At 33.9% G+C, this 20,557-nt stretch overlaps 2 protein-coding genes across 3 annotated transcripts; one reads left to right on the top strand and one right to left on the bottom strand.

Moving 5' to 3' along the window:
• Positions 1 to 4,807: 4,807 nt before the first annotated feature.
• On the top strand, positions 4,808 to 11,023 carry LOC129322142 (calcium-transporting ATPase 2, plasma membrane-type-like). Its single transcript, XM_054968224.1, has 7 exons — positions 4,808 to 5,375; positions 6,980 to 7,034; positions 7,105 to 9,053; positions 9,159 to 9,317; positions 9,434 to 9,605; positions 9,749 to 10,047; positions 10,181 to 11,023. The coding sequence occupies exons 1-7, from the start codon at positions 5,199 to 5,201 to the stop codon at positions 10,418 to 10,420; spliced, it is 3,051 nt and encodes a 1,016-aa protein (XP_054824199.1). The 5' UTR covers positions 4,808 to 5,198; the 3' UTR covers positions 10,421 to 11,023.
• A 1,580-nt stretch (positions 11,024 to 12,603) lies between these two features.
• On the bottom strand, positions 12,604 to 18,908 carry LOC129323006 (uncharacterized). Of its 2 annotated transcripts, XM_054969506.1 has the most exons (6): positions 17,715 to 18,908; positions 16,794 to 17,075; positions 16,611 to 16,724; positions 15,403 to 16,467; positions 14,437 to 14,620; positions 12,604 to 13,706 (listed from the first exon to the last, which is right to left on the bottom strand). In XM_054969506.1, exons 1-6 carry the CDS (start codon positions 18,801 to 18,803, stop codon positions 12,736 to 12,738), a joined length of 3,705 nt encoding a protein of 1,234 aa, XP_054825481.1. In that variant the 5' UTR covers positions 18,804 to 18,908; the 3' UTR covers positions 12,604 to 12,735. The 2 variants fall into 2 exon arrangements, with proteins under 2 accessions (XP_054825481.1, XP_054825480.1); XM_054969505.1 differs by having other exon boundaries at positions 16,611 to 17,075.
• Positions 18,909 to 20,557: the final 1,649 nt, after the last annotated feature.

Raw genomic sequence — 20,557 nt, 5'->3', positions numbered from 1 at the left:
GAACTTTTAATAAATTAAAAACCAAATATACACGTAGTTTATTTTCTAGTTTAGTGTTACTTTTCAATTCAATTTACCCATTCTAATTTGTGCTTATGCAAACTATTTTAATAAGACTTGTTTCATTCTATCTTAACTTGCATGTTTGTATTCGGGTAAATTAAGGTAAAAGAGCTTGGGAACCCAATTTATTTCAAACTCCACATCTTTGGCATGCATGATATTTTGATTGTTTGGTTGATTCATCTCCCAAACATGAACACATATTTTTAAATATACTTTTTCATTTTTTTAGTTTTCATAACAAAAAATAAATTTGAAAATAGGTTGTCAAACAGATTTTATATATTCGGAACAAGCTGCGAACGTAGGATGGAAAAGGTGAGAAAAAAATGACTGACTTCAAATTCAAGTCCATTAGCGTCACAAATTGGAGACCTTGTAAAGAAGGAAAAGTGGAGCCTGAAAACATATAGAGATGATAAATGAGTCGTGAATAATGAAACTAATAACACATATTTAATTCAAAACTTTAAATTTTTAAGTTTATATCTTATTTTATTTTATTATGAGCTATTTATTAAATTCAGTTTTATCTAATTTGAGGCTTTTGATATCAATTTATGTCTGTTCACACTAAGACATCCTGACGTATAATGTAATCAAGAATTGAAGATATAAAATATAGCATAAATTTTGTTAAAAAAGACATAACTTTCTACACATTTGAATAAGGAATAAAAAAAAAAATTAGAAACCATTCATCATTGTCCGTTGAAAACGTTACTTTATGGCGGAAAATCAAGTGCACATACTCGGTCAGTTTGGTCGTCCAAAGTCATATTCCGCGTGCGAACTCGGAAGAAACACGAGGACCATCTGGAAATTGGGAGGGAAAATTCTTCCACATTCGAGAAATTCAGCGGAAGGGCCCCGGACAAATTCTCCGAGGAGATTTCCATCCAAGAGTCTTGGAAAAATATTGCGTTGTGATTACTCCAACAGGGAAAATATGACCCAGGAGAGAAAAGGAATCAACAAAGAGGAGCAAACATGCAACATGCATGTAACGTCTCCACGGGGAAAAGAATAGAAATTAATCATTAGAGATTTTTCCTACAAGATGAAATAAGTGAAAGCTTTTAATTAGCCATGAGTAGGGGTGCTTCCCCCCCTCCAACCACACTTTAGTAAAATTGTATTTTTTACTTGTAAAAAATTAAAATGAATTTTGAAAAACCCCCTACCCCCACGACTACATATTGTGTTTGTAAAGAAGATTTTGGTGCCTCTCCCTAACCATGGCCTACAAAATTTTCCTTCACCAACAAGCCGTTAGTATGTGATGTTCGTATAGGGTTCTAATAAAAATTGGACAATCTAAATCTAATTCACAGGTTTTAAGTTTTTAATTTATAATTTTTTTAAACAACAAATTATTTAAAATAACATAAAAGTAAAAAGTTATTTTTTATATATTTTAGATTATAATTGAAGTAAGGGATATTGGAACTTGAAAGCAATATTTTAAAAGTCAGACAAGACATTGAACTGAAAAAGTAAACGATTCTTGATTTTTATAGTCTAATTGATTAGACAAGCGGTTGAATTAGTGTTGTTATAATTAAATAAAAATAATATTAAATATATATAATAAATATAAGAAAAAATATAATATATGTTAATAAATGACATAACATAATCATAAATTAATAATATTATAAATTATAATTTTATAACTTGTCAAATATATATGAATTTTGGTTAAATTAGATATGAGTAAATTTAAAAGTATTTACATATATACTTATAATTGTTAATAACTTACAAAAAATTCTCAAATCATATTTTATGCAATTGAATTGTTTAAAAATAAAGTTGACTTTCAGTATGATCTAATTTTTAAATTTGTAATTTTTAAAATTTTTAATTTTATATTTAAAATTGTTTAGTTTTATAAAAAACTCTTCAATTACTAACTTAATAATGATTCAATTCTAATTCAATTTAACTCAATTATAAAAATAATTTTTGAATTTAAATTGAGTTGTTAATGATTCAAGTATAGTCGATAATTTAATTAATTCACCTATTTGATTTGGTTTGATTTTTAAGTTGTTGCTTGTACGGCAAACCTTTGAAGGCAACCTGTTATTAAAGCGCCAACCAACTCACCAAGGTCATTCATGATGGTACCTTCGATAATTAAATAGCTTCGAATTTAACACCCACGTGGCCATATCCATCTCTTTCTGTTTCTGACATGTTTGAAAAATATTTTCTGTTTAATCATGTATCATAATCCAGGCAGAAAATAAATCCTGCCTCACGAAAACCAAGTTTATTATGAAAAATTGAAAATAGACTCCTCAACGGTTCTCGTTGTTTCGCTTAATAGGTTAGCAACGGACCTTCGTTCAGAAAGGCCATAATCTCCGTCAATGGAGTTAGTCAATCTATATATGCGGAGAAATTCAAAACGCGTCGATGGATCTCCGCTCATTCGCTCAACGCGTTCTGACATACAATTTTTTAAAAAAAGTTCTGACACGTAATAATCAAATTCAATTAATGTGTCGAGGGTCCCTGACAAAAGCTGGGCCTCCTTTTTTCTGGGCCAAAGGCAAAAGGAAAAGATTTAAATTTAAAATATTATCATATGTTTTTATTTTATATTTATTAAAATAAAAATTTATAAAATAATTTTAATAATTTTTTATATTTAATATGATTTAGATTTAATTTAAAAGTTTAAATTTAATATTAAAATTTTTATAATTATTACATATTAATTATTCAAAGGTACTTTGTATAATTTAAATTTAATCTAATATTAATTTAAATTATATAAATTATATCTGAATAGTTAATATATAGATAATAAAATTTTAATATTAAATTAAATTTAAATAATATAAAAAATAAAAATTTTATTAAAATTATTTTATAATTTTTTATTTAATAAATATAAAATAGAATAATATTAAATTTAAATCACGTAAATCAAAATTTAAATGTTTCATACTTGATCAAACTTTTCAGATCAAAATGGGAAAAAAAAATTGAAAGAATCACATTACAAGTTTTAAAATAATAAAAATTTTTACTTTAGACCCGATATATTTTGACATTGCATTGCAAGCTCAAGAACTCTTGTTACAAATTTTTTTGAGAGTGAAAATATAATTTTACTTTTATGTAATTTGAAACTCAGATCATGTACAGTATAATATCCATGAATGAATAATACGATATTCATATGTGTCTAGTTAATATGCAAGTTAAAATATATATCACACAAAGTGTCAATAGATACAAAACACGATATTTATGAATTTTCAACACAATATCCATACATATTTAGTTAATTTATAGGTTAATTAAAATAAAGTCACATAAATTATGTACAACACAATGTTCATATATGCATAATACAATATCTATGAATACACGTGAAGATATTCATGAATTCTTAATACAATGTTCATGTGTGTCCACACATGAAACATTTAGCTGAGAATGCTTAAACATTGTATTGTGTATCTATGAATATTGTATTGTATATTGTGTGCGTCACTTATATATTTTATTAAATCTAGTAATTAATTAGATATGTATAGATATTATATTATTCATCGATAGATACTGTGTTATGTATGAATTGAGTTTTTAAATTATATTAGAATAAAATTATTTTTTATTCTTAAGATAAATTACAACAAAGACTTTTAAACTTGTAGAATCTATTAGACTTGTGTAAGTTTTCGCTCTTTTGATACGCGTCAAAAAGGATCTAATCAGCATTAGGCTGACGAATACAGTCCGGACAAAAGCAACGTCCGAAACCGCGTGAGCACTGAGCAGCATAATACTATTCTAACGAGTGATAAAGAAACAACGCGTCCGGTGAACCTTAAAAGAACGATGCCGCGTGGCGCACTGGGTGATGAAGATGACTCGAAATCGCACAATTCACCATTTACCTTTAAAGGGCTACTATTTTATAGTGTGTTTTTTTTTGTTTTAATTTATTTTATAAAAAATTGCTTATTATTTTTTGAGAAAATATATTTTTATAAATTTTTATTATATTTGTTTAAATTTTTAAAAATAATTAAATTAAAAAATATTTTTTATTATTTTAAGAAGTTACTTTAAATAACTTTTAAAAATAATCTAATCCGAGAAAGTATTTAAAAAAATAAAATGTACAAAAATATTATAAAATTTTAAAATAATATGATAATAAATTAATTTTATAAAAAAATAAAAAATACATTATAAAATTTAGAAATAACTAATTAATAATAAATTTTTAATTATTATAATTAAATATAAAATAATCTCTGCTTTTTATAAAATTTTTACACAATAGATCATTTTTTATAAATATTTAAATTACTTAAAAATTATTTATTTTTAAATTTTAAACAAACAGGTCTAATAACTTGAATATAAACTCTCAAGTTAGAGTTTTATTGCTAATTGAAATGAAAGAACTAAGAAAAAAAAAATGAAATCTCCCAAAATCGACGTCATAACAAAACTAAAGAAGCCGAGAAAAATATTAAAATGTAACCCTAGTTGTTTGTTCGGTATTTTTATTAAGAAAAAAGATGTAAAGAAGCTCCCCCCCCCCCCCTCGTCACCTAACCTCTTCTACGGATCTATCTCCCGATTTTGAAATACCAGTAATAATAATAATAATTACGTAGATACTTGATCTAACATTTGTTTTCTTATTAAAAAGAGCAGTAGTATTCTATAAATATAGTCATTAATTTTAGGCGCAGACGTTGACCTCGCCGAAGCGGTTCATCTCGTTCTTGCAATAACAGCCAACGAGGAGATCGTTTATTCATTGAGAGAAGAACAAGCCAAAATTCGGATCTGTAATCCTCACAATGCCCTGCTTATACTTCATTCCCCAATAATAATGGCATCGTGTTCTTCTTCTTCTTCTTCTTCTGTTTGAATCAAGTTTTCCGCGGCTTTAGCAGCATCTAAGGTCACATCTGGCCCCCGCGAGGTCCCCACCAAGTCTTTTTTCCTTTTGGCAGGCTAGGCTATCTTCGTGGAAGGTGGGCTTGGCATTCATATATGAAGCAGATGAAGAAGGGTTTGAAAGGATCCGATACGAGAAGGAATAATTAGAACGCAAAGAAGATAAGAGCAAAGCAGAAGGATACTGAAGGGCGATGGATCATCTTGTAGATGAACACTTTACGAGAGTGCGATCAAAGAACTCGTCAAGAGAAGCTCTTGAAAAATGGAGGAATCTCTGCGGCATAGTGAAGAACCCCAAACGACGCTTTCGTTTCACCGCCAATCTCTCAAAGCGAGACGAAGCGGAGGCTATACGTCGTACCAACCAGGTATTTCAATCCTGTATGAATCGTTGATGTATGGTCCATTGTTGAAGACTATTGCGACAGATTCAAGATGCTTCTTAGTTGAATCAGACCGTGGATAAAAACAATACGAACAATGAATTTATGAAAGCCAAAGAAAGGGATTCATTTTTGGTCGACACACGAGCATTTTCGTCCGGCATATGAAATGCCCTGTCGCAAGAAATTATAATTCCATCTGAGGGAAACAACCTATTCTCCACGGATTCTGTTCTTTGACTCCCTAGAACTGCGAGAGATGAATCGGGTTGTATCTAAGATCTGTTAATTAGCTCTTCATGCTCGGCACAGCAACAAACTAAAATGGCTCTAAATGATATTTTTAAAAAACAGAGATTTCTAGTTTTAATACTTAAATTTCCTAAATTATTGGTAGACGTATCTTAAAATGTTAAATCGCGTTATGCAAGGACAAATGTATCTTCGTGACTCATATTTTATCGCGTGTTTATCTGCTTGATTTGCTTCATAGATCATAGTATTTTATCAGACTCATTTTTTTCTTTTCGGTGTTTTTTTTTTTTTGGCCGGGGGGGGGGTTGAATTTTATCGTGTGGTTTATCTGCTTTATTTGCTTCAAATATCATAGTATTTTATCAGACTCATTTTTTTCTTCTGGGTTTTTTTTTTTTGGAAGGGGGGGGGGGGTTTGAATGCAGCGCAATAATGCTGTGATTTCAAAATATTTTAAATTTGTATTCCAGAAGAAATATTTTCTTTTGTGAAAAAATAAATATTTTTATTTAGCCAAAATGTCAAGACAGGGTCATTGTTTTTCCGCCATTGATTGGGTAAAAGAATATTTTTATAATCTATGGTTGAAGATACTTACTGAGAGGAAGGATATGCTCCAATATGTAGCTAACTTAGCAGATTTCTACATGGTTTAAAAACATACTTTTTGGAAGCTTCTCTTGATGAGACCTACAGTAGAATATGTGTGTGTGTAACAAATTTATAAGAAGTTGTATTGTTCACTCCAATAAACAGTATGGCTTACTATGTGATTTCATGCAATACACAGGCGCTACCATCAAGTGGTATGTGATTGTGCTAACATAGTTAATAAGATAAGCTGTGAAGAAAACAGAGTGGCTCCGGCCTCATGATAGGTCAGATTGCTTTGTTGATAAGCATGTTCAATGCAAATCGAGAGAATCAGTACTAGTCCGATACTTTTGCGATATCAACAATTTCAAAATAAAGGCGCTATCAATCTACCACTACCAGGCCATAAATTCTAAGGGAATTAGAAATAGTACAATGTTGAAGTTGATGTGGTATGGAAATGCCGTCCCAACATAGTCATTCTATTGATTTTCCATGCCCTTTACGATTTTTTCTAGTTCTTGCTTAAGGGTAGTGATTGCTTGTGTTTCAGTTAGTTCTTCATCCAGCTTCAAATTCTCTCTTTCTCTAAATTATTTATTATTTTCGGACAAGTATGTATGGATTATCTAATAGCAAAAGAACTTGAAAATACTTTTGAAGAGTATATTACTCTACTTTTTCCTAATGCCACATTCGATGTTAATATTTCTCAAATGTTCATTGTCTTTTTGATATAGGAGAACCTCAGGGTTGCTATTCTAGTTTCCAAAGCGGCATTTCAATTTATTCAAGGTGATTTTCTTCAGCATTATTCTGAAATGCATTTTAGAGTTTGTATGCTTACTTGTCACTGCATCTGTAGGTGTGCCACAAAGTGATTATGTTGTACCTGAGGACGTTAAAGCAGAAGGTTTTCAGATCTGTGCCGATGAATTGGGGTCTATTGTTGAAGGCCATGATTTAAAGAAGCTGAAATGTCATGGTGGGGTTAGTGGTCTTGCAGGAAAGCTTTCAGCATCAATCACTGATGGGCTTGGCAATGACCCTTATCTTCTGAACAAGAGACAAAAGATCTATGGAATCAACAAATTTACTGAGAGTGAGGGCCGGAGTTTCTGGGTTTTTGTTTGGGAAGCTCTCCAAGACATGACTCTCATGATCCTTGGAGTATGTGCTCTTGTGTCTCTCATAGTTGGCATAGCAATGGAAGGATGGCCCCATGGGGCCCACGATGGTCTTGGAATTGTTGCAAGTATCTTACTGGTTGTCTTTGTGACAGCAACAAGTGATTACCGCCAATCATTACAATTCAAGGACTTGGACAAGGAGAAGAAGAAGATTACCATTCAGGTCATAAGAAATGGTTATAGGCAGAAAATGTCAATATATGATTTACTTCCTGGTGACATTGTGCATCTTGCTCTAGGAGACCAAGTCCCAGCAGATGGCCTATTTCTTTCAGGATTTTCCGTGTTGATTGATGAGTCAAGTTTAACTGGAGAGAGTGAGCCTGTGATGGTTAGCTCTGAAAATCCATTTCTTCTTTCAGGAACTAAGGTTAAAGATGGCTCTTGCAAAATGTTGGTTACCACAGTTGGGATGAGGACTCAATGGGGTAAGTTGATGGCAACTCTCAGCGAAGGAGGAGATGATGAAACCCCATTGCAGGTGAAGTTAAATGGAGTGGCAACCATTATCGGGAAGATAGGCCTGTTCTTTGCTGTAGTTACTTTTGCAGTTTTAGTGCAAGGTCTTTTGACCCGTAAGTTCCAAGAAGGAAGCCTCTTGACCTGGTCTGGAGATGATGCGTTGCGAACTTTGGAATTCTTCGCTGTTGCTGTTACAATAGTTGTTGTTGCTGTTCCAGAGGGGCTGCCATTAGCTGTTACATTGAGCCTTGCTTTTGCTATGAAGAAGATGATGAATGACAAAGCCCTTGTCCGAAACTTGGCAGCTTGTGAAACCATGGGATCAGCCACAACAATATGCAGTGACAAGACTGGAACATTAACTACCAACCGCATGACAGTTGTGAAAACATGCATTTTTATGACTAGGAAGGAAGTGAGCAACGATGCTTCTTCTACCTTACCTTCTGATCTCCCTGATTATGCTATGAAACTGCTGCTACAGTCAATATTCCTTAACACTGGAGGAGATGTTGTGGTCAATGAACATGGAAAACGTGAGGTTTTAGGGACACCGACAGATACTGCAATATTGGAGCTTGGGTTGTCTCTAGGTGGGGACTTTGAGGCAGAGAGAAATGCATGTAAGCTTGTTAAAGTTGAGCCATTTAATTCTGTAAAGAAAAGGATGGGTGTAGTTGTGGAGCTTCCTGAGGGAGGAGGCTTTAGAGCCCACACTAAAGGAGCTTCTGAAATAATTCTGGCTGCCTGTGACAAGGTTATCAATTCCAAAGGTGAGGCTGTTCCACTTGATGAAGAATCCAGGAACCATCTTAAGGTTACAATAAACCAATTTGCGAGTGAGGCACTTAGAACCCTATGCATTGCCTACATGGACTTGGAAAACGGATTCTCAGCTGAAGACCCCATTCCAGTTTCTGGGTATACTTGTATTGGAGTTGTTGGTATCAAGGATCCCGTCCGTCCAGATGTTAAAGAATCAGTTGCAGTTTGTCGTTCAGCTGGTATAACAGTAAGGATGGTAACGGGTGATAATATTGATACTGCAAAGGCTATCGCTAGAGAATGCGGCATTTTAACAGATGATGGTATAGCCATTGAAGGTCCAGAATTTAGAGAGAAGAGTCAAGAGGAATTGCTTAAACTGATTCCAAAAATTCAGGTGATTCATTCTTTTTGTATGCAGAACATGTTGATTTCCTTAGTACACAACCATGAATATGGTTCTTGATCCTTTCAATAACACAATTTCTGATTTCCTGTGTAGGTTATGGCTCGGTCTTCACCTATGGACAAGCATGCATTGGTGAAACACCTCCGTACCACGTTTGGGGAAGTTGTGGCTGTGACTGGTGATGGAACAAATGATGCCCCAGCGCTTCATGAAGCTGACATTGGACTTGCAATGGGTATTGCTGGAACTGAGGTGAGTTCAATACAGTTGCTGCCGTCTATATTTAAATGAAATAAAAATTGGCATTGGGAAAAAAGGGAAAAGGACACAATGTTTTGCTCCATACTAATTTTGTCATTTTTGTGTAGGTTGCTAAAGAAAGTGCAGATGTCATCATTTTGGATGATAATTTTTCCACAATCGTGACAGTGGCAAAATGGGGACGTTCAGTTTACACAAACATTCAGAAATTTGTACAGTTCCAGCTGACTGTCAACGTTGTCGCATTACTGGTGAACTTCACTTCAGCTTGCTGGACAGGTCACAAATCAATCATGACTAGATTGATTATGAGCTTACCTTAATGTGTCTTTCGATATTTTTTTTTATTTCTTCTTACTATTGAGGCTTTTGGAAATTGTTTCCTTCTTCATCTTACGATTTTGTATTCATGTGCTCTTCAGGAAGTGCGCCCCTCACTGCTGTACAACTACTGTGGGTGAACATGATAATGGATACACTGGGAGCACTGGCGCTTGCTACTGAACCTCCAAATGATGAATTGATGAAGCGGTCACCAGTAGGAAGGACGGGTAATTTCATTAGCAGCATTATGTGGAGGAACATATTAGGACAATCATTGTATCAGATTATGATAATATGGTTTCTTCAGACCAGTGGAAAATTATATTTTAACCTCAATGGCCCTGATGCTGATCTGATCTTAAACACACTAATTTTCAACGCATTTGTCTTCTGTCAGGTAAACAAGCCTCTGAAAACTATTGCCCTTTGATAAACTGAAGATTGTTTACACTTTCTTTAACCAATCTGCTTGGACATGTCGAGTTTCTGCCTACATGTTGCCTTATCAGACGTGGACTTTGATCTTGCAGGTTTTTAATGAAATAAGCTCACGTGAGATGGAGAAAATAAATGTTTTCAGAGGCATATTGAATAATTATGTTTTCGTGGGTGTCATCAGTTGCACTGTTATCTTTCAAATCATAATCGTTGAGTTCTTGGGAACCTTTGCAAACACCACACCTCTCACTTTGCAGCAGTGGATCTCAAGCATATTTGTCGGGCTTTTGGGCATGCCAATTGCAGCTGTCATAAAGGTGCTCTCTGTCTGAAGCCCTTGCATCGATAAATTCTTCCAAGCAGTGGTTCAAGGTCTATTCTAGTGGCAGTGCTTTCAGGTCCTCAATTGTTGTGTACATTTGTACATAGCTGTTTGGTATTGCTTGAGGTTTTCTTGGTATATACTTCCTCCGGTCCTGTTTATAAGACATCTTTTGAGGGTAATTTTTTCTTTAAAATATAAAACATCTTGTAATAATTAAACTATTTTTTTTAATTTTAACCCTATCTTGATTAGCAAGAAGGTATTTAATGTAGTTATATTATTATTTAAAGTTAAAAGTAAAAATAAAAATACATCATACTTTTTTATGATATTAAAAAAAAAACTAACTTTTTTAAAATATGTGAAATGATTAAAAGTATTTTATAATAACGATCGGAGGAAGTATATCTGTAATTTGTGCTGGAACTGACTTGTAATTAGCAACTGTAACTGACCGGCAATTAGCAACTATTATCCCCTGTTAAGATATTTCGTTTTTTATAGACTTCATATGATGCTTTTATTTATTTATCTGTAATTTGTGCTGTAACTGACCGGCAATTAGCAACTATTGTTCCCTGTTAAGATATTTCGTTTTTTAAAGATTTCATATGATGCTTTTATTTATTGAAACATCACTTTCGGGGATTAACAAGACTTATAATTTATATGAATAAATTCGGTTTGAATTTGGCCGTCCACTCTTAGGAGGATGCCCGCCACTCTGGCAGTAATATTATTTATCATCGAAGTATCAAATTCAGTGGTGTGCCAGATGAGGCTTGATCGGGTTGACTATCAAGCTGGTGTCCAGTCTTTTGTGCAACCAAGTCAAGACTGGACCAACACCGACTTATGAGACTGAAATATTTAAAATTTTGTGAAAACAACAAATTAATTTTAATTATTAGCAAAAGTATAATTCTCTCTATCTAAAATATACTCTTGAAAAGTAATATTGAGATCAAAAGATTTACCCTAAAAACATATTAGGATCAAAAGTAACATTTTTTTAAATTCTAAAAAAATCAATAATTACTCTTTCCGTTTAAAAATGTAAAGTATTTTTTAAGGGGTTGAATGTTTAAAAATGTAAAACGTTTTTTATTTTTCAAGATGTAATCATTGCTTTTTTTTTCAAAAATGCTCTTATTGATAATAACTTTATATTTATTGTAGGATATTTAATAGGGATAAATATAAAAAGATATAGTTAGTTTGAAAATAGATAACTACTTTATTGGAAAGCAAGATTCAGTTAAAAATATCTTATATTTTTAAATTGAGGGAATATATTTTTTTTTTATATAATAATAATACTAAGTTAAGAAATCAATTTAAATTTAAAATTTATATAAAACTAAATATTGAACTCTTCAAAATTTTCATGATAATAATACAATTAATTTATCACTATGACATATTAAGAAAGACAATCTTATAAAATTACTTAATGCTCATGAAAATTTAAAATCCAAAATATTTATAAACTTGTTTCAAATTGTTTTTGTTTTATTGTTCTAAAACTAATATTTTATAAAATATATTCTGAAAAAAAAAATAATGAAAATAAATGTTTTTTTTTTTCATTATGCTTTGTTCTACAAAACAATTTCAAAATATTTAAAACATATTTTTATTTTTTTATTTTTTAAAATAATATTTTATTTTTTTGTTCTTCAAAACACTTTTAAAAACATATTACTACATAGATTTTTTTTTTATTGTTTTGTTTTGAAGAATAGAAAATTATTTTCAAAATAAATTGCCAAATAAACCCTATGTTTACATATTTGTGCATGTTCTAGATGTTGAATGAGGTCAAATTTAGCTCCAATGTTTAACATAGCCCGATTTTTAAGATCAACCAAGCACACTGAGTAAAATTAAGCTTATCAAGTTATCAAATGAATTAAACACATCTAACAGGTGATACTTATCTCTCGAACATAGAGAGAGACGATGAACTTCAACATCAAACAAGTAGTTCTTTATTAAACCATGTATTTTAGTTAGGATAATTTTTTCTTAGTCCATCAAATAAAAATTGTAGATAAAAGCAAGTTTTTATACTAGGAGGGTCAAGAATCAAGGAATAAATTCCCATCAAGTTTGCAGGAAAAATAGTATGATAATGGCATTTGGCCAACCATGTATTTATACTAACAAAACTCTAGTGACACCACAAAGGAAGAAGTAGGCAAATTATTTACAGCAGGAATAAGGGCCTCGAGTAATATTCTCAAGCTTATACAACAGACAACCAAAAACAAAAATAAAGATAATACTGTTTAGTTACCAAAAAAAAAAAGATAATACTGTTTATGCTTCAGTCATGGAGATCCTACCTGTTTCATATAAATGATACATCCAAAGAGGTTCAAGCAACTTCTTTGCACTGTTTAATTTCTCCTGATCATCTTCGTGGCTTCGCCCTGCAATTTCTCTCTCTATCTTAGGGTAGATCTCTTGCAGAGAAGACAGCATTAATTCACCCCAATCCCGGTCATCTTGTCTAAATAACTTCAGACATACGAAGTGCAAGATTCCTAATGCCAATTCAAAGTCTTGTCTCTCCAGCCCAACCAATGAACAAGTCAAGAAAACAACCCCAACTGCATCCATTATGTATGAATTCCCTCTCAATTCCATAATCAGCACCTCCAGAAGTCTATTGAACGCTGAAAATTTTTCTGGTTGAGAACCTTTGTCATCCTCTTCATTTCCAAGTGTTTTTACTCCAACGAGTTCAGCTTTGGCTAAAATCAAGGGCCACTTTGGAAAATGAAGCTTCATTTGGCCTGATGAAGCTGAATTTGTCTTATCACCCTGAGTATGTTTCAATATGGTTCCAGATCCTAATGCCAGAACCAAATCAGGCAGCCAGGGTTTCACTGCTGCAACAAGACCCGATGCACATCCAGAGCCACAATATAATTCAATTAGGATAATTAAATCCAGCAAGTCATTGGCAAGATCAAAAGTTTTAGGTGAAGCTGTGGAAGATTCACTTAAGTGTCCAAGTATCAGATTGAGTAACTTTGCCGCATAGGTGAAAGAGCTCTTCAGACAGAAAATTGTAGCCTTCAGATCCTCTTCATTAAGATGAATATGGTTATGATGTGGCCGGTCAATTAAAGATATGATGTGTTGTACACATCTTGAAGTGTAATTTAACAATACTCCAGGTTTTTTAGGAGCAATACCCATTGCAGTGGTGTCAACCATGAACATGAGAACAGCTGTAAGCATCTTCACTTTACACAATACTCGTGGCTCATTGTATCCAGATCCTAGGCAAATGACATAAAAATGTAATGAACAGAAAAAGGAGAATATCTGAACTCTGAAGACATATTCAAAGACGGACCAAATTCATGACCCAAGTCCATCATAAGCGGTCCAATTCAAGTGTTCAAATGTTAATCAGTTGGCAACAATCAGGCAGCCAAATATAACTTGACCACAACAAAAAAAAAAAAAAAAAAAAAGAGCTTCAACAGAGGTATGACGTCTATTCTGCATAATAATGAAAGTTAGATCCGAGCTAAGAAACAGTCCTCTAACATCACCTTCTTATTAATTCTACTTTCTTATGCAAATATAAGAATGATAATGTGACTCTAACCGAAAATAATATCCGATAAATTTCTTGACGGGCTAGTAATAATATACGGGGGGGGGGGGTTTGGAGCACAAAATTGAACAAGGGAGGTACATAAAATAAGATACTCAGAAGAGGTCAAAATCTGTGATAAATGATCTTCTGAGATATAAAAAACCAATGAATACTAATACCTGCATGTTCCGAACCAAATCTTATAGTGTGCTACAGATCAAATCAAGTTTTTCACACCGTAAATACTGACAAAGCGCTGCGTTAACTGAGTTTCAAGAACTTCGTCAAAGCAAGGCCATTATTTCTCAATATGACACAGTATAGTAGAGATTATTATTATTATTATTATTATTATTATTTTTGCATATTTAAGTCAAGTTTATGCTCCTTGCATGATCACTTACCACCGTTATTCAGGCTGGATGCCTCTGTAGGAGATGACCTGCGCCTTTGAGTGGGATTTTTTTCCGTCCTTCTGGTGGACTGCATGTTGTCTAAATCCATTTTGCCATGCGTTGCACCGTCATCTGCTACAAATAATTTTTCTAAACAGCTGAATATGTTGTCCATTGTTGCCTCTAAAACAGTCTGCGTAGAAAATTTTTGAGGGGAGGTTAAAGGCTAGGCAACTGACATACTCATTAGCAATGTTTCAGGCAGGAACAATAGTAAAGCAAGGTTCACAAACCATAATCATTGTATTTAATGCATGATGATTCTACACAAAAATCTAGGGCAAGTTTAAAAAAAATTGAACTGTTGAGGTGCATGTGAATATTATGCGATAATGGGGAATCAAGAGACCTGAAAATTTCAAAGGAGGCAATCAATACAATAAGCTGCACAGCTGGAATGTTTTCTGGCAGCATGACACCATGGTGGGTAGCGATACCAATTTTTAGCAGATAATGAGAATCAACAAAAACTATCCCAAAGTATCAAATATCAAATTCAGAATCAAACATAAACTAATCACCTAATCGCTACATTTTACATGAAATTTGTAGCAGCAGCCAAGGTCTGAATTCATCAGCATGCCTCATAAGCCTCTACCATGCTGATTAGACAACAATTATCTTTGACAACTGCTTTGGTCTCTACAAATACAAGATATATCTACTTATGATTTTGAAGTTCACAAATGTTCATTTACTAGTCTAGAAACAAAAAGGAAGCAAAAAAAAAATGAAGGGGAACGAGAGAAAAAGGTTCAGATGCCATTGCCATGAAACAATAATTGCAGAACCATTTTCCGACAATAGATATAGAAAGCAGACAGCTAAAAAGGCCAAAATACAAGAAAGTCTGCTACAGCAAATTTTTAACAGACCCAAAATTTGAGCGAAAACCCAAGAAGGAATTTTACTTGCCTCTGAAAGCAACACAGAAGAATTATTTTTATCTTTTTCCTTCCCGTTATCCTTTTTCTGTATAGTACTACGATCAATATTGTCAAGAGACATTTCCAGAACAAGAGCCATATATGCCAAGACAGGACAAGTGTCCAAGTATTCATAATGCCCAAAATGCACAATGCTGGCCTCAGATATCACTTTAAGAGCAAAAAATGACATTTCTAAACTGTGAGATCTCAGTAAAGATTTCTTTGTATCTTCATGCAAAAGCATGTCTCTAATTTGCCATGCTATCCCCACAGCAACTGAATAATCACCCTCAAAAGATTGCTTTCTGTTGATAACTTTCAACTTGATTGGAAATTTTCCAGATGACTTAGGCGTCTTCCTTTTTGCAGAAGAAGCGCGGAATGATGCCATTTCTATGCCAAATTTAATATGACAACGATAGGCCGTCTTATGCAAGAGGGTTGATAAAGTTTCAAACATGTCATCAAAACTTCCTGAAGAAAGTAACAACTTATGCGCAGACCTTAATTCAGCTTCGCAATCAACATTTTTAGGTAAACCATTGCAGTTTGTGACTACATACATACATTTTTCAAGGATTCCAGCAATGCCATCCGGACATATGGTAGAAACAATATTGAATAAAGAAGAATGGGCTTGACTTGTAGATGCCACTGCAAGTAAGGCTTTCCCTTTGTCGCCAGCAATTAATTCTTTTAGGGCGTTTCTATCACACGGTTCACTAGCCAAGTTATCACATAGGTAGCTAGAAGCAACAAGAAAGCCCTCAATCTGGTGCTCATCAAACTTATTAGGAGACAAGGCCAAACTCAAGAATATTTTGACCAGTTCCATAAGATGCTTTCTAGATGGTCCTTCTGACATGGCAAATTTACAAAATCTTGCCCCGGCAATAGGAGACCTTTTCACAAGAGTCACACAGCGATTACATGCCTCCTCAACTGGCGCTTTCAAGGGAAAGTATGAAGGTATAAGCAATTTGGTTAACTTTTGAGCTACAAGAGTTTGATCACTAGCAAGCACCGACAATAACGTATCAAGACCCACCACCTAACAGAAAAAAAAAAACCGAAAAAAAAAAAAGCGAGAGAGACGAAAAAAGTGTCAGCCAGCCAAATCATTTTTAGCAGGGATATAAAAGGCACAAGATTTTGCATTTCTAGGGCAATTCTTAATCTAGAGCACAGTTGTACCTTGTTGAACTGAAAATTTTTTATAGCATTTAGATGGAGAAGCAGATCTGCTGCAGCAACTCGTACGGTGAGGATACTGTCCAGTATTAGATGCCTCAGTCTCGGCAAGAGCACCTTAAGAATTTCATGAGAATGAGGATTGCCAAGCAGATAAACAATGCCTTTAAGTGAAGAAAGCCTAACCTCATGACAAACATCATGACACATGTCATCAAATATTTTTCTAATAATCTTTGTTATTGTTGGTGAAGGAATAATTTCCCAATATAGATGAAGAAGTCGGCATGAACCCTCCACAGCAATTTTTCTCACTTCTGGACAATCGTCCGTAAGTAATCTTTCCAACAAAAAGAACTGTTTATCAAGCAACGTATCCTTCTCCTCTTTTGTGGCGTCAGGATCTTCAAGAGGAAACACGTCCAGAAGTATATGCAAAGCATTCTGACGAACATTCGAATTTGCTACCTATAGAAAACAGGTAAAGCATCACACAGAAAAATTATGCTCATGTAGAGGCAAAATTAATGGCTTGGGACACTTCTAAGCCAACATAGTGATTGAACTTATATCGAATAGGTCAGCAGATCCTAAACGTCATATGGTTCACGTTAGAGTTATTTAAAAAAACAAAATAAAGAAAGCATGAAAGAAAGTGAAGTAAAACTATAGTTCATTGTGACACCTCTACGCATTACGTACTCGTTTTAGCAAACAATAAAAATATAAAACTTCGGAAACTCACATGCAGGCTTTCTCTGCTCCAAAGATTAGTGACTATCTACATCTGAAGACTATTGCTCTAAATGTAACACAAGATACCTAGAGCCATTAACGCCTTCCTACTACGAGTGACAGCATACTTTCCCTTCAATGAACTACTTCATTGCTCCCCTTAGCCCCGTAATTCTCCTTTTCCAGTTAGATTTGTGATTTAGACTCCCCAGCTGTACATATCAACAAGCAGCTTTTTCTGCAGATTTCTTGTCAAAGCAATATTTTACACGAGAGAACATGTCTGCTACAATTTTTATTATTCAGAAGCATCACCAAATTCTTAAAGAAAAACATGTAAGCAGGCACAGATGCATGTATAAATGGAAGTACCTGCAGAGATCTAAATATCACAGGCTCTGCAAGTCGAAAAAGTAGCTTCTCAACCCCATTGGTAGTCCTCTGACCAATAAACGCTCCCAAAACCCTTCTAATGTACGAAGCAAAGGTTGCAGAACTGGCATGTATGGCACCCTCAATCAAATCCCGCAAAAACCTATTCTCAATTTCCACCCTTGAATCGGCTTCAGCGGCTTTCCAGGCCCGAAACAGAATATCCCCATAAGCCTCCAGCATAGACTTCCTTCCAAATGGTATCTGAGAACGAATCATTGCCAATAATTCTTTAACAAGTTGCTTGCTTAACCCAAAAATAAACGATAGGAAGCGCCGCCCGTCCTCTGTTTTCAAATACACCGGTGATAAAACACATCGAACCAGCAAGAGTTTCAAATCCTGAATGCTGTCGTCATCAAAATCAAGCAAAAGAAAAGCCTCTCGCAACACACAAACTCTATGCACATCCACCTTCTTCTTCAGGGTCAGCGATCTAGCGAGTAGAAAAGGGAGAAACTGAGAAATCAACGATTCGCTGCCTGTCAGATTCTTCTTCCACCACTCTTCACACAAAACTTCAATCTCCGATGATAAAACAGAAGCCGACTCAAATATAACCAAATTATCATGCAATGCCTGAACACCAGGCAGTAAATCGGAGGGTGAGAACACATTTTGGGGATGCAAAATGCATAACAGCGTAATGCGAGCTAGAATTTCGAGACGCCGAAGAATGTTTTGCTTCTCATCCTCGATAGTGGAGCCATGGCGTTCCCTTTCGGGCTCAGTTGGGGTCTTACAATGGCGCGAAGAGCGTCGGAGGCGCTTAGTGGGAGGGGAGCGAGGTGACTTCGAGAATCCTAGGTTCGAAGAATTTGGTTCTAGAAGATTCCGGAAGGATTGTACTGAGTTCAAGATGGAATCGCAGAGAGAAAGAGGGAGAGAAGAACAGAGATCGGACGAGGGCTTAATCATATGAATGAGAGTTTTGAGGGAGGACTTGGAAGATTTTAGGCTTAGCGCCGTGGCTGATGAGAGAAAGTCCTCCGCCGAGGTCTGGAGAGATGAGCGAAGTCTCCTATCCATTTCGAAGTACTTCGGACATGGAAGTGGACTTTGTGAAATGTAAATAAGAACTTTCACATTCCCGCGACGTTTAATAAGTTATGTGACTTGTGGAGAGATGAGAGATCTACAAATTTCGTTTTGCATTGTTTTTCGGCCACAGGTCTTCAAAATTGTTGCTTGGAGGGAAACGTAGGCAATTTAAAACCTTTCATGAGCTTCGTTCGCTGTTAGACTCTACCGAGTCTGGACTCTGGACTGATAACGTGCGGACCTCTCGAACTCAAGGGCGTCCAGGCCCAAAAATGGGCATGATTTCACTCTTATTTTGGCCATAGTGCAATTATTATCTTTCGTTTCGTTTATATATTCCTTTCAATTTTTAAAATGTAAGTATTACCAAAAATAATATAATATTTTTTAATATTTAGATATTTATAAATATCAGGAACTTTTAATTTTTTAAGATGTAATTAATATTTTAAAAAATATTCTTAATATCAGCTTATATTTATTTTAAAAATGAAATATCTTAATTAAATAAAAATAATATCAATTTAAAAATATTTAATTAAATTATTGGGGTGATATTTAATTAAAAATATTTTTTATTAAAAGAAATGTCGATTTTTTTATTTACTTGATTGTTAAATGAAAGTATTTGTTCACGACATTTTGTGAAGTATTGATAATGCATCATTTCTACAAATACATTTGATAATTTTAAGCACGTGTCTCATTAATTATACTGGAGAGATAAAATTGGGGTTAAGGGTTAATTTTTTTTATCAAAGGTATTCTTTAAATGTTACGATAATAATAAAATAAAATAAAAAACACAGGGGGCGGTGAGTTACGGGAGAGGAAAATTAATGCCAGGTCAAAATCAAAACATATCAAGCTAGTCTCCTCATGACCAATGAGGTTCAGTTTGGGGTAGCGCCACGTGCGACACGCCGACCCATCAACTCAAACTCGCTGGTGGAAACATTGCAGTAATATCGACCAATGTCGCGCCGACTCTTGTTGTCTCGTAATTTTTTACATTGTGTCGGTGATTGAGATGTTTGCTGTCTCCTTCAACTGCCTGTGATGGTGGATTCACCGTTCATTAGCTTATCAAGTGCCTGGCTTGTATATTTCAGGCAGGCCACGACAAAACTATCCCTGCCACCTTGCCACCCCAAAAGCATATGCCGGTTGGCTGCTTGTGGTTAGGGGTGTTCATAGGTTCGGTTCGGTTTGGTTTTGGGCAAAAACCAAACCGAACCGAACCGTTCGGTTTACTGATAATTGGGACCTGATCGGTTTTTATAAAGTTCGGTTTGGTTCGGTTTTATTTTCGGTTTGGTTCGGTTTGGTTAAGGTTTTGATCAAGTTTTAATGCACTTGTTTAATTTTTTTTTCTTTTCTCCATCTTCATAATGGTGCTATATACTAAAATTAAATTTAATTCTTTTTTACTCCTTTTTTTCATAAATAGAGGTATAAAAATATAATAAAACTTTAATGTGATAACAATAATTAATCATAAAAATTCATATAAGTTTTTAATATTAAAATTATTTAATATTATATATTTTCATTTAGATCCTTTGAAAATGTTTATCTATATATCTATATTTTAATAAATAATGAAAAACTTATTATACAAAATTCAAAACAAAATGTTTCTTGTAGATAAATTAAATACTGAGGCTTTTAGGTTGTAAATAATTAAATGATGATCATAGCATGATTATTATAATTACTTAATATTATGCATTTTCATTCAA

This window comes from Prosopis cineraria, unplaced genomic scaffold (assembly GCF_029017545.1).
Source record: "Prosopis cineraria cultivar Desert tree isolate PC_DT_omini unplaced genomic scaffold, ASM2901754v1 PC10, whole genome shotgun sequence".
Taxonomy (NCBI): Eukaryota; Viridiplantae; Streptophyta; class Magnoliopsida; order Fabales; family Fabaceae; genus Prosopis; species Prosopis cineraria.
Note: the sequence above shows the minus strand (reverse complement) of the source record. Positions and strands in the feature narration are given on the sequence as shown.

What these genes read in the sequence shown, in the direction of transcription:
- LOC129323006 (XM_054969505.1), bottom strand. Translation starts at nt 18,803, where the DNA reads ATGGATAGGAGACTTCGCTCATCTCTCCAGACCTCGGCGGAGGACTTT. An exon ending in AAAATTTTCAGTTCAACAAG is followed by an intron (nt 16,468 to 16,610) that starts GTACAACTGTGC and finishes TTTTTCTGTTAG; the next exon opens with GTGGTGGGTCTTGATACGTT. An exon ending in ATCCAGCCTGAATAACGGTG is followed by an intron (nt 13,707 to 14,436) that starts GTAAGTGATCAT and finishes TCATTTGCCTAG; the next exon opens with GATCTGGATACAATGAGCCA.
- LOC129322142 (XM_054968224.1), top strand. Translation starts at nt 5,199, where the DNA reads ATGGATCATCTTGTAGATGAACACTTTACGAGAGTGCGATCAAAGAAC. An exon ending in CTATACGTCGTACCAACCAG is followed by an intron (nt 5,376 to 6,979) that starts GTATTTCAATCC and finishes TTTTTGATATAG; the next exon opens with GAGAACCTCAGGGTTGCTAT. An exon ending in GGCATTTCAATTTATTCAAG is followed by an intron (nt 7,035 to 7,104) that starts GTGATTTTCTTC and finishes CTGCATCTGTAG; the next exon opens with GTGTGCCACAAAGTGATTAT.